Source organism: Takifugu flavidus, chromosome 6 (assembly GCF_003711565.1).
Source record: "Takifugu flavidus isolate HTHZ2018 chromosome 6, ASM371156v2, whole genome shotgun sequence".
NCBI classification, from domain to species: Eukaryota; Metazoa; Chordata; class Actinopteri; order Tetraodontiformes; family Tetraodontidae; genus Takifugu; species Takifugu flavidus.
Window position 1 is genome coordinate 11,973,214 of NC_079525.1, and position 14,386 is coordinate 11,987,599.

Genomic DNA, 14,386 nt, shown 5'->3' on the forward strand with positions numbered 1-14,386 from the left:
GTACCCGACCAGGTTTTCAGTAAGCTTTATCATGTAGAGTGATATTAAGAGACATTTTAGTAAAAATGTGGAAAAAATAGCATCTAAAATATCTTATTATTGCGCAATATATTCAAAGTGGGTTTCATTGTGAACGCCTCTGTTGTAAAGTGTGGCTCAAATGACAAAAATCTTTAGCTTTAATTTCCCAACCTGTGTTCTGTGTTGATGAGGGATCGACAAGGAGAGACAACAACACGAACAACGCTTCATGGTGGGGTATCGAAGGGACCTTGCCACGAGGGAGAGACGACCCTCATTCCGGCCATTTTTGGCCCGACAGTGAAATGTTTAGCAGATGCACAAGCAAACGCTGCACTGCAGTGATTTACTGTCACTTCTGCCTCCTCCTATTAGGTTACCTCATACATGTGAAAGCAACGCGCACGACACACTCCATCACTTCTGTCCATCATTTCAAAGTTGAAGTCTATTAAAATAGTCCTCATTGCTGAGCTTATACTCTGCATATACCCTGGACGGCGTTATATTGTATACATTAATGCCTATATTTCATTAGCGTGACACTCTTGGCTTCATGCTTCAGCTTCTCTCTCCCCTCGAGTTTGTGGTTTTGTGGTTTTCAACATGTGGGTTGCAGCGTTTTTGCTGCACCCTCCTGTCTTAAAGCTCATATACAGTTGTGAGATTTGCTCAAGAGCCTCTTTTTGGAGTTAAAGTCTGAACGCCTAGAGAAGCTACGCGGCTCCGTTTACAGAGGCCCGTGCCGTCGCCAATGGTAATTTTGGCGGCGGTCCACGTTGTAGACAGCAAAAGAACCTCAAGTGGTGCCAGAGGAAGCAGAAATGTATGGCCAGAGGTATCTGAGCTAGGCTAGCAGCTATTATTCCCACCGACGTGATGGCCACTGTTTGGATGATAACCTGGATTATCTAGCGCGACTGTGGAAGAATGCTGCTTTTTTGTTGTTTTCGGAAAAATGGCGCCGTTCAGCTCGAGCGGCTGTCCTGCCGTGCTGGACAGAACTGTGCACAGAACTGTTGTCAAAAGCCGAGGGACAGGTGGCTCTGTTTACATCAGTGGTGCCTGTGGTCGCGGCTCTGCTCACTCCGGAGGGAGTTTACAGCCACAGTGCTTGTTGCTGTTTACATCCCTCCGAGCTCAAGTCGCAACAACAAGAATGAGGCAACTGAACTGGACCAGCATATCAGTACGCAGCAGACTGTCCGCACACATTCCAACTGTGCAGATCCGAGGAAGCGTTTTTCCAGAAAATGTCTGAACGCATAGATGCTCTGCGACATAGAAGCAACACACTGGCCTGTGTTTACACCACCCAGAGAGGAGCTTGCCAGTGCCTTCCAGCACCACGGCACCTCACACCACATCACCGTCATGCTGAGACTACTGGTTAAGGTCACCAGGCCAAATTTTAAAACAGTACAAGCGTGTGCAGAAGACGCTTTGGAGGTTCTTGAGGACCGTTTTAAGTCCAGTTTTTGCTTTTCTGTACCCTCAGTTTGAGAGGAGGTACAGGAAGGAAAGGAGGTGTTAGCAGTCCATACTGGGGGGTGGAAGGGGAGTGGAGGCAGCTGTCCTGGGTTAGATGTTGTGCAGAGAGGGCAGTGGAGAAGATCATCTATGCCTCTCTAGCCCCTCCTCCTGGACATTCACACACGCCTCACCCATTACACCTTCAGCATCGTGGACAGACCCCGCCCACCCCTCAGACAGCTCTGTCAGCCTGCTACCATGAAGAAGGAGATGGTGGAAGTTTTAGACGGGGCTCAGCAGACTGAAGGACAGCTCTGTCCACCAAGCTTTCAGGATGCTGCAGTGTCTCCTTGGACCCACCCTCTCTGGACACCGAGCCACATGTCAACACTGAACCCTGACCCTCATAAATCCCACAACTGCCTTCAGTATAGGGTAGGAAACAGCTCCTTCAGAGAAACTGAAGCACCTTCTGTAAAATGAGCCACACCACAAGAAAAGCTTATGTAACCTCGCAAAACAAAGCCATAACAATCCCCCCAACCCCCCCCCCCCCCCCCCCCCCCACTAGTCAGTGTGCTAAGAATATCTGGCAGAGAAAAAGTCAATCTGTTAAGATAAACAATGGAGCACGATTTACTGCTAACGAGAGAACTTCTAGGTCAGCGTCAACATGACCCAGCCAGAGTTACCATTGGCTTATTCTGGTCTCCCAGTAGGTGTAAAGAAAACAAGCAAATAAAGACTTTATATTCCTTGATAAAAGGTTTTATAAAAGAACCTTCTACTTTTAGCTTCTAGAAGCCTTCTGGAGACACTTCCAGAAGGCTTCCAAGGAGACACTGCAGAAGCCTTCTGGATAAAAGGCGAAACGTCTTCAAGAGAAGAAAGATGTCCAATTGACATGACAATCCAGTCCAATTGACATAGAAAACTACCTTGGATACAATGACCTGGATGATTGAGAATCTACACAGACTCCTACTTTTAGCTGTTCCTGTCTGACCCTGTCCTCTACGTGCTCTGTGCTTAACCATCTCCATGTCTATGATGTCCACACATCTCTTTGATGTTCCTCTAGGCGTCCTGTCCAACCCCAACGTCCTTCTACCGATGTATTCACTGTCCGTTCTCTGGAAGCATCCAAACCATCTCAGTCCTTTCCTTACAGTTTGAATTCATCAAGCTCTTTAATCTTTCCTGTCATTGCCCAACTATTCATCGTCTCTCCTCTCAGTTCTGGACTTTCAGCCGTCCCTCTTCGCTCTCTTCCTACGGACTCGTCTTCCTGTTCTCATTCCTCAACCCACAACTTCGACAGTAGGAGGAAAAAGAGAAAAAAAACAGAAAAATGTGGACTCTGAATCCTGGAGAGTTTCTTCTACACCACTCACCTTCACACACTTCACCGACAGAAAGTGCACTTTTCAGAGGACAGATAAAAGTGCGACAGCTTTCATTTGGCCCATCAGAGTGTGTTAACGTGAATCTAAGGGAGATGTCGTCAGAGCTGTCAGGTCACAGGTCCCTGTGGGCGTTACAGATTTGTTGACCGCCATAAGTGTCACCACAAGTCATTCAGATTGAATTGATTGTTTCACGACGCAATTGATGGCCGATCAATATTATTGGACCGAGGGGATTTCTCAGGAGAGTCTCAGTCCACTCTGTCTACAGTAAAAAGCCTTTTGGAGACATTGGAAAGACAGAAGAGGCCAGGGACCAATCAATATGGTTGCATAAACTGATCAATATAATTTAGCATCCATAGGACAAATAACTGTGAGGTATTAAAGCTGCTGCTAACACAAAGCTGCCTCGGATCAGTTTATGACAGTATAATAGAGGTCCAGATCTCAATAGACAGGGTTGGACAGTCTGCTGTCAACATGATGGTGGACCATGAGACGCAGCAGGGGGCCCAATATAGAGCAACAATTAAAGCAATTGGCCACTGTGTCGCAAAGCCTGTGTGCAGGGCAGAGGTCAAAGGTGTCCTCCAGCAGAGACCCTGGCCTCATCTGACACTTCCATACAGGCCAAACCCACATTCCTGGACCTCTCAATCGACAGAGGTATAAAACTCTGACAGGAGAGAGCCTCCAGCCATCAGGAGCACACATTTTAGTTGAAGTGAGTGCGATGGAAGTGAGATGTGTTCTTGTGATTTCTTTAACTGCGCGTCTCTGTCGTATTGCGCCCAGCGATTAATGTGTCATTCGTCTCAACAATTAAACGCAATGCAAAGCGCACTACTTCATACACACAGCACTGAACACGCAGCCCGGGGGTAAACAGATATCTGGGACAGCAGGAAGAAGAACAAGAAGAAGGAGAGAATAAATATAGTTGCGTTGCAGAGGAGCTCTCCATTAATTATTATAACCGTGATCTGATGTCATGCTTGAACTTTAATCCTAAATTTACTGACAACTGGCGTTAAATCCCCAGTTAGCCAATCAGTCACACACAGGCGTGCCAGCACGCACGCACGCACGCACGCAGCTCCACCTATATTTGCCCCTGTTTGTCAGGTGAGTCTCACATTCCAGGAATGCTACAACGTGTGCACACCTCCGCTCAGACTCAACAGAAGAACCATCCTGTGACTTACTGGAGCCTCCAAAACTCCTCAGATGGAATCCAACACAAAGACAGGAAAAGTTTATCTCCAATCACACAAATCTGGTAAAGTGAGTACGTGTATTGTCTTTACTGTAGGTGTGGGACAACTGGAACTGCTGCGCTGTGCTGACCTGGTTGGCCCAGGGGCAGGAAACTGTCGACATATTACAAAACCACAACAAGTGTGTTACTGCTCTATAAGAAGGTGTTGTGGACGTGATCCTGGCTGTAGTCTCATTTGGGACTTCCTGTGTTCCCGTCCGCTGCTGAACAGGAATGCAAAAGTCAACAAGTTGGAACATAGCACGCTTGCCGCAGTGTACATTCCTGACCCTGACACGCAAGGAAAGAATGGGATTGACTCTTATTCTGCTTTAAATCGCACGTGTGTCTGACACAAAGTGCATGAATCCGTGCACGCCAGCGAGATTACAGTGTAATTAAATGGTAAATTATACCTCCTTCATGTTCACTTACATAGATGAAGAAATCCTTAAATCAAAAGTTGAGTTTGGGTTGTATTGGATTTATTACTCCAAGATTTTTGACAAACTAGAGGCTAAAGAAGTAAGACGCGAAGAAATGATAATGCCATCAGCTCGTCTATTCCAGGGGAGTTTACTGAGGAAGACAACATCAGCTTAGTGCAGATGAAGAAGGAAACAGTCTCATCCAAGATGTTGTGTTTTTCCTTGGGTTTCATAGATGCCTAACAAGTTTATTCCATGCTGCAATGTAATATTTCCTAAACACTGGCAAAGTGAAAAGGACTGGTCCAAGTACAGAACCTTGTGGAACTCCATGACTAAATCTGATGAGGAACCATTGTGAACATGAACATGAATCTATCTGATCAACACGACCACAACCACCACATCACTGTCCCTTTATTCCCAGTAACATGCTCCAGTCTGTGTAATACCATCATCAACTGTATCAGAGGCAACACTGAGGTCCAGCATAACCAGTATAGAAACCAGTGGACTGTCTGAAGCTCTGAGAAGACTATTAGTAACTTTAACAGGTTAATAATGGCACCGACCGGTCCTTGAACTCTGCTCTCAGCAGTTTCTCTTTGTCTGCGCAGAAATGGAAGCCTGTGTGGTTGTCTCTCTTTCCTCAAAGCAGCAGTGGAATTGGCCGGCTGGAGATCCAGGACATGGGAGGTACAGTTGGATTTTCTTTCACCGTAACTCAGAGCGCACTGTTAAATGCAAGGCAACACTGAATATAGCTTCGTGCATTATAACTGTTGATCTCACGAAGATTCACCCTTAGAAAAGCAGGTGAATAACGGACACGAAACAGCATTTTGTTATTACATGCAGTAATTACCACAGCCTCTGACATTCCAAATGGACACGGATGGTGTAACAGGTTTATGTTACAGAGCTCAGCCCTCCTTGATCAGTCAAAAGTACAGATGCTAACAGATGTTCTTGGCATAATATTGAGAATGACCTCTAAAATACGACCTACGAATTCCTGCTCAAAACAACATTTTTCCAACATTGCGTCATTGCTCAGGGACACCTAGTTGTGTAGCTCTATACAAAGACATAAAGCTCAATGGGGTCCCTCTTTATCCATGTAACATTTGTAACATTTTCCTCGCGGACTGTCTCATCCAAACTGAAATTGAGGGCTTGTCTAGGTGAATCATGGGGAATGAGCCCACAGCTGGATGCAGGCTGCTTCTGGAGGAAGAGTATCAAAATAGGAGCAGCTTTATTCCCATCCAGAATGGCTGATGGTCTTATATAAGCACTGTGCATCAGCATGATGCAGCTCCTCTCCAGCTATCTGTCTGACGTCACTGAACACTGAGCTGGAGTGATTCACTGAATGCTCCCCAGCGTGTCTGTGTGGGGGACCATGTGCTGCTAATTCATGTCCCCATAGGTAGCATGAACTCCGAGAGAACGTCTTCATGAGGACAGCGAGGCTGCACTTGGTTTATGGCGAGCTGACCTCAAAGTGTCTGAGTGGCTGAATGAGAGAGGAGCTTCGCAACTTCCTTCCCTGTCCGCCTCATTTAGGCTCATTGAACGGTGGTGGCATTGTGACTCAGCCAGAAATGTGGTGATGAAAGCATAGTTGACAAATTGCAAGCGATGGTTAAAAACCTGGAAATCGTCTAAATAAACAGTCTGGCAGGAATAAAAAAAAAATCAGAACAAATAACAACACAGAGACAAACTACAGGGTTGCCCAAAGAAAAAGGATGCTCAAATTATATTTAAAAAAATGGGCAGGCAGGCAGGCAGGCAGGCAGGCAGGCAGGCAGGCAGGCAGGCAGGTAGGTAGGTAGGTAGGTAGGTAGGTAGGTAGGTAGGTAGGTAGGTTAAGGAGAACAAATCTATAGATCAATGAGACTGGACGGAAGGCTGCCATCCTGATGGATTCAGAGGGATCTTGGTGCCACCTACTGGCAGAAAAAGGTATCACATGTTTTGTGTGTTGTGTAGAATAATAATATAAAATACATCCTGGACATGCAGCATTTCTATACCGCAGAGACATCTGGCTTATCAGTCTGTTTTTCTTTTCCCTGTTGATTTAAAAAATATATATAATTTTGCTAGAACAAGTCAGATTAGAGGACAAAATTAGAGGGCTCAGCCTTTTTTTTTGGGTGAGCTGAAATGGAACTACTCACCTGAGTTATTGTCCCAGCACAACTGAATGTAAATGCTGAATCTAGAAGATCACCTGGGGCCAAGTGGACTCTCAGAGTGTTTTCCTTTTGATCTAGCAGGTGTTTGACGATAAGTTAGCATCTGTCTGCAGTGTGTATTTTTTCATTGTTTCTTCAGTTTTGTCTGTGTTTTGTCCTTTCTCCTCTCTAACCCTCTGTACCCTCATGAGTTTCACCTGTGTCTAATTGTCCGCACACTCCTCCTCCTGTATTTAAACCTGCTTCCTTTCCTCTTGTGCAGGACTCCAAAAATATCCTGTTGTTATTGTGTTAGCTGATGCAGACATTAAGGGGTCTGATCCAGGTTGTTTGAGGTGTGGTGGAGCAGAATGGGTGGACAGGGATGAGTAGAAACAGAATTGATGAGGTTTGTGGGTAGATGATGTGGTCTACAGGACATGGTGACAGATATTTGAGCTGGGAGGGCAGGTTTATATCAAAGGAAACATACAGTAATATCTGATATTCCACAGTTTGAAGGGTTACACCGATGCAGCAGATTAGATCTTGAAAGTTCCCTCATTCAGAGAACTTGTTAATGGAGTTCAGGTTTTATTTTGATTGCAGCTAGAGTAGTGGCAGTGGGTCTGTACATGCAGATCACATATATGATCATCCACTAGATCCTAAACAGCGCACATGAAAGCCATCCTGGCTAAGCTAGTTAGCACAGTGTGGTCCAAAGTCCATCACAAAGACCTGGAGGGGCAGCAGCGGTAGCAGATGGACCACAATGGTGGCATCGGACTTGTGTAGCTCAGTCTGGATCATTTATGGACATATTTTCAATTTAGTTGCTTAGCAATGTCCAGCTGGAGGACTAGAATTTGAGTCCTAAAGGTTCTGCAGAACTACAGGTTGACACTAACAGGCCTGTGCTTCCTCCAGGTGGCGACAGAAGTCCTGGCATCAGGAGACACCACCATCCTCACGTGGACAAGAAGATAAAGGTTGTGCGACTGTCCGAGTTACTCAGCGTGGTCAGGCTCCCCCCAAATGCTGAAGCCTGCCCGATGGTCAGTACCAGTTTTGTCAAACTGACCTTTATGTGCATCATGAAAGGCTGAACAAGAAAGTTGTGACTGGGAGAGGTTTTCAGTGCTGCGTGTGCTTCTTGAAGGACAACATGTCGGCGTTCTGTGTGGACACGGAGGACAGAGCCTTGGTGTTCGCTGCTCCCAAAGACGACTGTCTGTCCTGGGTGGAAAAACTCTGCCACAGCACCTTTAAGGTGGGACCACTTTCCTCACCCATCCATGGATGTCATATAACCCACCGATGGGTCCAGGCGGTGCCTCCTCACCTCTGTTTCTCTCTGTTTCTCTCTCAGCAAGGATCCCAGCAGAGTTCTATCCAACTTTGTGTGGAGGAAAATCAGATATACGCCTCTGCAGATAAAGGTGAAACAACAGAGGTCCAATATCTGTTATTTGTTTAAATTAATACAATAATGCAAACAACTGAACATCTAAATGGACTGAACATGAATGTGAGATTTAACAGTGCTGTTTTTGTTCATCTTAAATATTCCAATATCAGAGTTCTTGGTGTCGGTTCAGAAGACCGATGCAGCAACACGCTGTGACCTGCAGGGGGCGTACTGGTTACAGGTGGGGCTGGAGGCCCTGCTGCTGAGGGACACCCAGAAGAAGAGTGTAGTTCGAGAATGGCCTTATGAGATGCTGAGGCGATACGGTAAAGACAAGGTAAATAATTCACACTGATCACCACATGTGTCCATAATAACGGACCTGTTTTAGGGCAATTTGCATTTATAAATGATGATCTCTTGTTTTCCCAGTCGGTGTTAACTATCGAGGCGGGGCGGCGCTGCGACTCTGGTCCCGGCTCGTTCATCTTTGAGACGCCGCAGGCTGAGAAGATCTTCTCCTTGATTCAAGCTACCATCAAACAGAAGACCTCACTGCAAAACCAGGAGTCCAACACTCCCACTAACAGTCCTTCTGTGGCAAAAACACCTGACCTGGGCAACATGGCTGCTGCCCTGCGCGACACCTTGAGGGTGCAGGACAGGAAGTATGCCCCCTCGGAGGACAGCCCCCAAGCTCCCATCACCCTCATGCCTCTCCCATCAATCCCCACTAATGCCAGCTTCACTAGCAACCAGGAAGCTGTGTATGCCGACCCAGTAGACTGCATCCAGTCAGAACCAGAACTGCAATCAGTCCAGGCTCTGTATGTAGACCCAGCCAGTGTCCTACCGATCCGCCCACCAGGTTCAAAACAAAGCCCCCCTGATGCTTCGTCTGTCCCAAACTGCCAGGACTCTGTTTATTCGGAGGTGTACGACAAAATCTGCGCCGTGGAGGTGAAACACGCCCATTGCGCACACGATGAGCCCATTTATTCTGAACCTGTGGGCGAAAAAGTGAGTCAGGCTCAGAGCAAACCGGACCCATTCGCTCACCTCTACGCTCAAGTCCGTAAAGCTCCAGCGGCGAGTCGACCTCCGCCCGCCAACGCGGCCCCTTCCTGCACCGCCGAGACCTCGGCCGCCGCCGACCAGGCCGCCGACGACATCATCTACGAGAACATGGGCATCATTTAGCCTGCTGGAATGTAGCGCTTCACCTCGTCTGGTTTTCTGCCAACTCGCTGAAAATCTTTTGGAGGTTGGATTGGATCCCGCTCTTACCCATAATCCATTTCAGCAGCTTAATGGGAGTTTTAGGCGCTTTGTGGCGGCGGCTAATGCAATTAAGGATGGGGAGACAGTGGGAGAGCTCATCCAGGCGTAGAGGGACGCATCCTCATGCTCTCATCTTGGGTGATGTCACCATGGCAGCATTGCCGGGTGACTTATGCTTTATTGTGAATACGTAATCAGTAAAATTCTAATAAAACAACTAGTCAACTTTTTATGTCTTTGATATGTGTTTGAATTTATACACATATCTTTAGCTGGGCAGATCTCTTCAGCGCACCACCTCTGGTTCAGGACGAGGTCACCACGTAACAGAACCTCAGATGGCTGGAATGGGAGATGCTGGAGCTTCCTAATCCATCATTTTAAAATCATCTGGCCCTCAATTGTTACCAAATTTTTAAAGATATGATTGCGGGTCCTTTGCTGACACCAATTTCAGGGACTGACTGGACAACAGTTGTGCACTCTTACGGTAAAAATTAATCATTTCTATTTGTACAAGCTGGTTATCAGTGTTGAGTATGGAAAAACCCCATCATGCATCCACACACACACACACACACACACACACACACACACACACACACACATACACAGACTCTAAAAGGATTTGTGTTTGAAATAAAGACCCAAACACTGAATGCTCCCTTCTTAACAAGTACACAAGTGTATCATTTAATTTTATTTATATATGCAAGCAAGTTTATGTCTTTACAAATAAAAAAAGCCACTGTCTGCCCAAGCTGTTGGCACAGATATGTACAAAAATGGAGGAGTGAGTCAGAGTCATCCTGCTACTAAGCAACCAGAGTGAAGTACCAAAAGCCTACGATGCTGAGAAACAGACAAAAAGAAAAACTACTTCCAACATCCAAAATGTCCAACCTGACTGAGTGCTTGGACCTGAAACGCCAGCTGATCAGTGACATAAAACCAGCTGGAGGGCTTCAGGTGTGGGGGCCAGGCCAGAGCCGTCTGTAGGTGAATATCAGGACTGAGCGCTCTGACCTGTCAGGATGTTGGATTTATAAAAATGAGCCTGTGCACATGCGGTCGTGGGATGGGGGCGGGGTTTGGACAAGAAGGACGCAGGATTAACACAGGTCTGCGAACACATTCATCTTTACAGGGATGTGTGGGTGACAGATGGAGACAAATGAAGAGCGAGCTGCTCTTGTCCTCCTCTGGAGCTGCTGAGCATCGCCGCTACACTCCCACCCCTCGGAAAAGTCTCAGTTTTGGTTCATGTTAAATCTTTGTTGTACTCTTCTGTTTGTACAAACAGACAGCATTAAATATTTGGATCTAAATATGCTCCTGATGCATGTTAAATCATTATTTGGGCTCGCTCAGGTCCTTCACAGATGGTGGTTTAGGGTTTAGCAGTGTGGGCTCTGGACACTGTGCTTGTTGCTAAGTTACGCCAATCACTCCTGCGTCATCGCTCCGGAAGAAAAGCAGATTATTGTTTTTTTTTTTAATAATAATCAAGTAGTTTTCCAGTGCGATTGTAGCTCAAAATGTCAGCATGGGGAGGGGGGCATGAGCAGAGGTGGGCTGCAGGAGAAACGGTGGCCAGAGCAATACATTATCTGCTTTATCAATACAATAAAGCCATCGGATTCATGCATTTCTATGTCAGCGTTTTGGGTCTTATGTTTAAAATCGTTACAATATATTGCTCTGGTGGCAAACATCTGAGCAAGCAAGCTAGCTGAGCAACATCACTAGCAACAGGAACCGCAATACTTTACATTAAAAAGTGGAAAACAAAAGAGAAACAGCAGAACAGCGCCAGTGGAATACTTTTTTTTTTTTTTTTTAACTTTTTTGTATTGTTTTAATCAGTAAAATGATGACCATTGAATGCATAACCATGCCACAAACAACAACTAGATTTACTGTCTCTTTTTTTAATCTATTATATGATTATCTTCATTATTATGCTTTCATTTCTTTTCATTTTTGTAATTTCTTTAGGTTATCACCAATGCTGCAAGACTATACACAGGTCCCGCCGCGGGGATCTCAATGCACTTACACACCAAGAATAAGAGAGAGCTCACAATGGTCAATAAGTGCACAAAACTATTTTTTTTTCTTTATCTGAGGTTAAAAACACTGACAAGACAACCATTGTCAGGCAATGAAAATGATAAAATACTGTTACTGTAAAACTAGACCCTTAAAAATACCAAGTGTATGTGGCTGGGATGCACCTGAACAGGAAGTGGGTCTGGTGGAGCCTCTTTTTTTTGTAGAAGCTGCTTTTACGTGAACATTACTTTCAGGTCCATCTAATCGATCGAGAGCTTTTCGCCTCGCAGTGGCGCCATCTTTTCAAAATGTCCGATTTTTATTGGCAGGATATCAGTTCGGAATGTTTTTCCTGTGAGCTTTATAACAAACACAGGTGTTAGGTGTCACCGCTCAGGTAAACGCAGCTCCGGGAGAGTAAAAGCTGCGGAATATTAACCCGAGCCCGCTCCGCCAGACTCTGGGACCAGCAGGATGTCATTTCCCAGCCACTCACCTCAATTGTTTCACATATATGTATATCTTTATACAGTTAATGCCAGTGCAGTGCATGATACTGCCCACGAGGAAAATAAACACACACATTTTTTTCTTTTTTTTTCTCATCAAATGATTTCACATTGAAAAAGTTTCAAAAAATTCAATAACAAAATAGTGAAATGTCATTGGTGAAAAGTAAAAGAGCAAATAATTATGGCTCAGAGTGATGATGGTGAACTTGTGTGCGTGTGTGTGTGTGTGTGTGTATGTGTGTATTTGCTGGTAGTCTCATCCAATCAAACCACTTCAAGACAGACATCCTGGCCGCTGTTACCATCATCATGACCAGCAGCTTCCTCAGCACATCATCCCTCTCAGTTATCTCTACTGGCAGATAGAGACAGAGATAAAGACAGATAGATGGACGACTGTCACTTCCTCCTCAGCCACAACGAGGACACTTGACCCACTCGTCCTCATTAAGCTTTTACAACCTCGTCAATCAGCTCACAACTAAAACCGGCGTCCCTCCCTCCAAAAACTCAAGCATGATATCATCCATTCCTGCCCTGTAAGCTTGACTGACGTTATCAGACGTGTCCGTGGTCTCAGGTAAGTTTCACTCCAACTGGACTCTCCAGATGTTCCACACCCTGCTCTAAACTGGCTCAGTTCCCGGTCACGCCACCGGGGGCACCCTGACCGCACGCTCTGTGGCAGCTTTGGTCCCGTCACAGCGTGTTGAAAGAGGAGAGAGAGGACCAGACGATGGGCACCTCTGCATGTCGCTGTTCGCCTGTGTGTGCTTAAAACCACTGAAATACACAATCATTGTGTGAAAATGTGGAAATGTGAAAAGCAATCTGCCGCCAACCCGCCCGCCCCCCAACCCCAACACGCCTGCGGCATTTAAACACCCCGATTTCAAAATACACAAATAATACTGATAAAAATGTGGCATAATTCCAAAAAGTGAGGAACAAAAGCATCTGATTGATGAAAACACACCAAAAAGACTTTGTGCTTCTAAGATGTGCCGTTTATAAAGGACAAAATCACAACTTTGTACAACCCGGGGATGGAATGGGGAGGGGGGAGCCTCGTTTCACTAGTCCTTTAAGTGCTTTTACTCTCAAAGTAAGCCTGCATAATATTTGGAGGTTTTAGGAAAGAAAACCTCTCTCTCTGGTTCCAAACGAGTGATTCGGTACTATGGATAAAGTATTGAGTCTGGACGTCATTTCCTGCCAGGACACTAATGAAAACAGGCTCCAGGTAGCAGATACAGGAGGAGTGGGGAGGAGGTTGGGGGAGGGGATTAGCAGAGCTACCCACGGTACCTTCAGGTACATGTTCAGGATCAGGTTTCTCTGCAGGACCATCGTCAAAATGTGGCAAAACGACACAACAAAGCATGACACCACCACACAGGACCGGCCACACTAAACCCACCATTCAGCCATTCAGCCACATCTGTGAGCCTTGCATGTGTGTGTGTGTGTGTATGTGTGTGTAGTCCATAGACACCAAACTCAATGATGCGTCTGTGTGCATGTCAGCATATCTGATTTGAAGTGAAACGAAACACATCGACACGTTCACCTGTGTTTTCCTCAAAGTCATTTTTGGCATTATTGTCAAGCGTTTCCTCTCTGATACGTTAATATTTATTGAGACGGGTTTTTTAAATTATTATTTAGTTCAATTACAGAGAAATATGGACAGATGGGACAATCACCATCCTCAATACTGTCACAGCCTCTTTGGAGACTTTGGATTTGGCACTTTAACCACCTTAGAACTCGTCTCTGAGCTCCATCCTCTCCGTGATTTTCACCCAGAACTATGAGGTCTGGTGAAAACCCAGAAGTGTAGGTTAACACTAATGGGGGGGGGGGGCTCTGCCTCGCCGGTGCCGAAGCCACACAGATATCTTTGGACGCGCTGGAAGGGAGCAGTGGTGATGTTGCTGCTGACACCAACAGACACACGGATGACAATCGTGTCTATGTTATCTTCCTATTATGTCATTGTTATCAGTGTGCTTTCAGGTGTGTGTTTCTGATATCCTTATGACTGTGTATGTGCGTGTGTGTGAGTGTGTATGTGTGTGTGCGTGTGTGTTTTTATGTGTAGGCATTCAGGCGTTCTTTGGAGCGTGTAGAGTGGATGTCATGCAGCTCCTGCTCCTCCTTGGACTTGATGTCCTCATACTTCTGCATTCGGCTGGTGTCCTTCAGGTAGCCCCAGTTGGCAGCCAGAGCCATCAGGAAGTGGACCTTAGAAAGAGGGGAAGCGGGGAGGAAATGATCAGAAACCAGTCTGACTGACTGGAGCAGTTCGCGTCGGAGCTGTTTAAGCTGGTGGGAAACAGGGAAAACTGG

General features: G+C 45.9%; 2 protein-coding genes across 5 annotated transcripts in view; one reads left to right on the forward strand and one right to left on the reverse strand.

Moving 5' to 3' along the window:
• The first annotated feature begins 4,028 nt into the window (after positions 1 to 4,028).
• dok1a (docking protein 1a) lies at positions 4,029 to 10,343 on the forward strand. Of its 4 annotated transcripts, none has more exons than XM_057035771.1 (7): positions 4,029 to 4,187; positions 5,207 to 5,285; positions 7,706 to 7,833; positions 7,938 to 8,048; positions 8,148 to 8,217; positions 8,357 to 8,523; positions 8,619 to 10,343. In XM_057035771.1, the coding sequence occupies exons 1-7, from the start codon at positions 4,131 to 4,133 to the stop codon at positions 9,384 to 9,386; spliced, it is 1,380 nt and encodes a 459-aa protein (XP_056891751.1). In that variant the 5' UTR covers positions 4,029 to 4,130; the 3' UTR covers positions 9,387 to 10,343. The 4 variants fall into 4 exon arrangements, with proteins under 4 accessions (XP_056891751.1, XP_056891750.1, XP_056891753.1 ...); XM_057035770.1 differs by having other exon boundaries at positions 4,034 to 4,182; positions 5,248 to 5,285; XM_057035773.1 differs by having other exon boundaries at positions 4,041 to 4,187; positions 5,248 to 5,285.
• Positions 10,130 to 14,386, reverse strand: part of LOC130527377 (neuronal membrane glycoprotein M6-a-like) — a 10,712-nt gene continuing 6,455 nt past the window's right edge. The window contains exon 7 of the mRNA XM_057035775.1: positions 10,130 to 14,281. Within this exon, the coding sequence (XP_056891755.1) occupies positions 14,129 to 14,281 (153 nt within the window). The 3' untranslated portion in view covers positions 10,130 to 14,128. The remainder of the gene's footprint in view (positions 14,282 to 14,386) is intronic.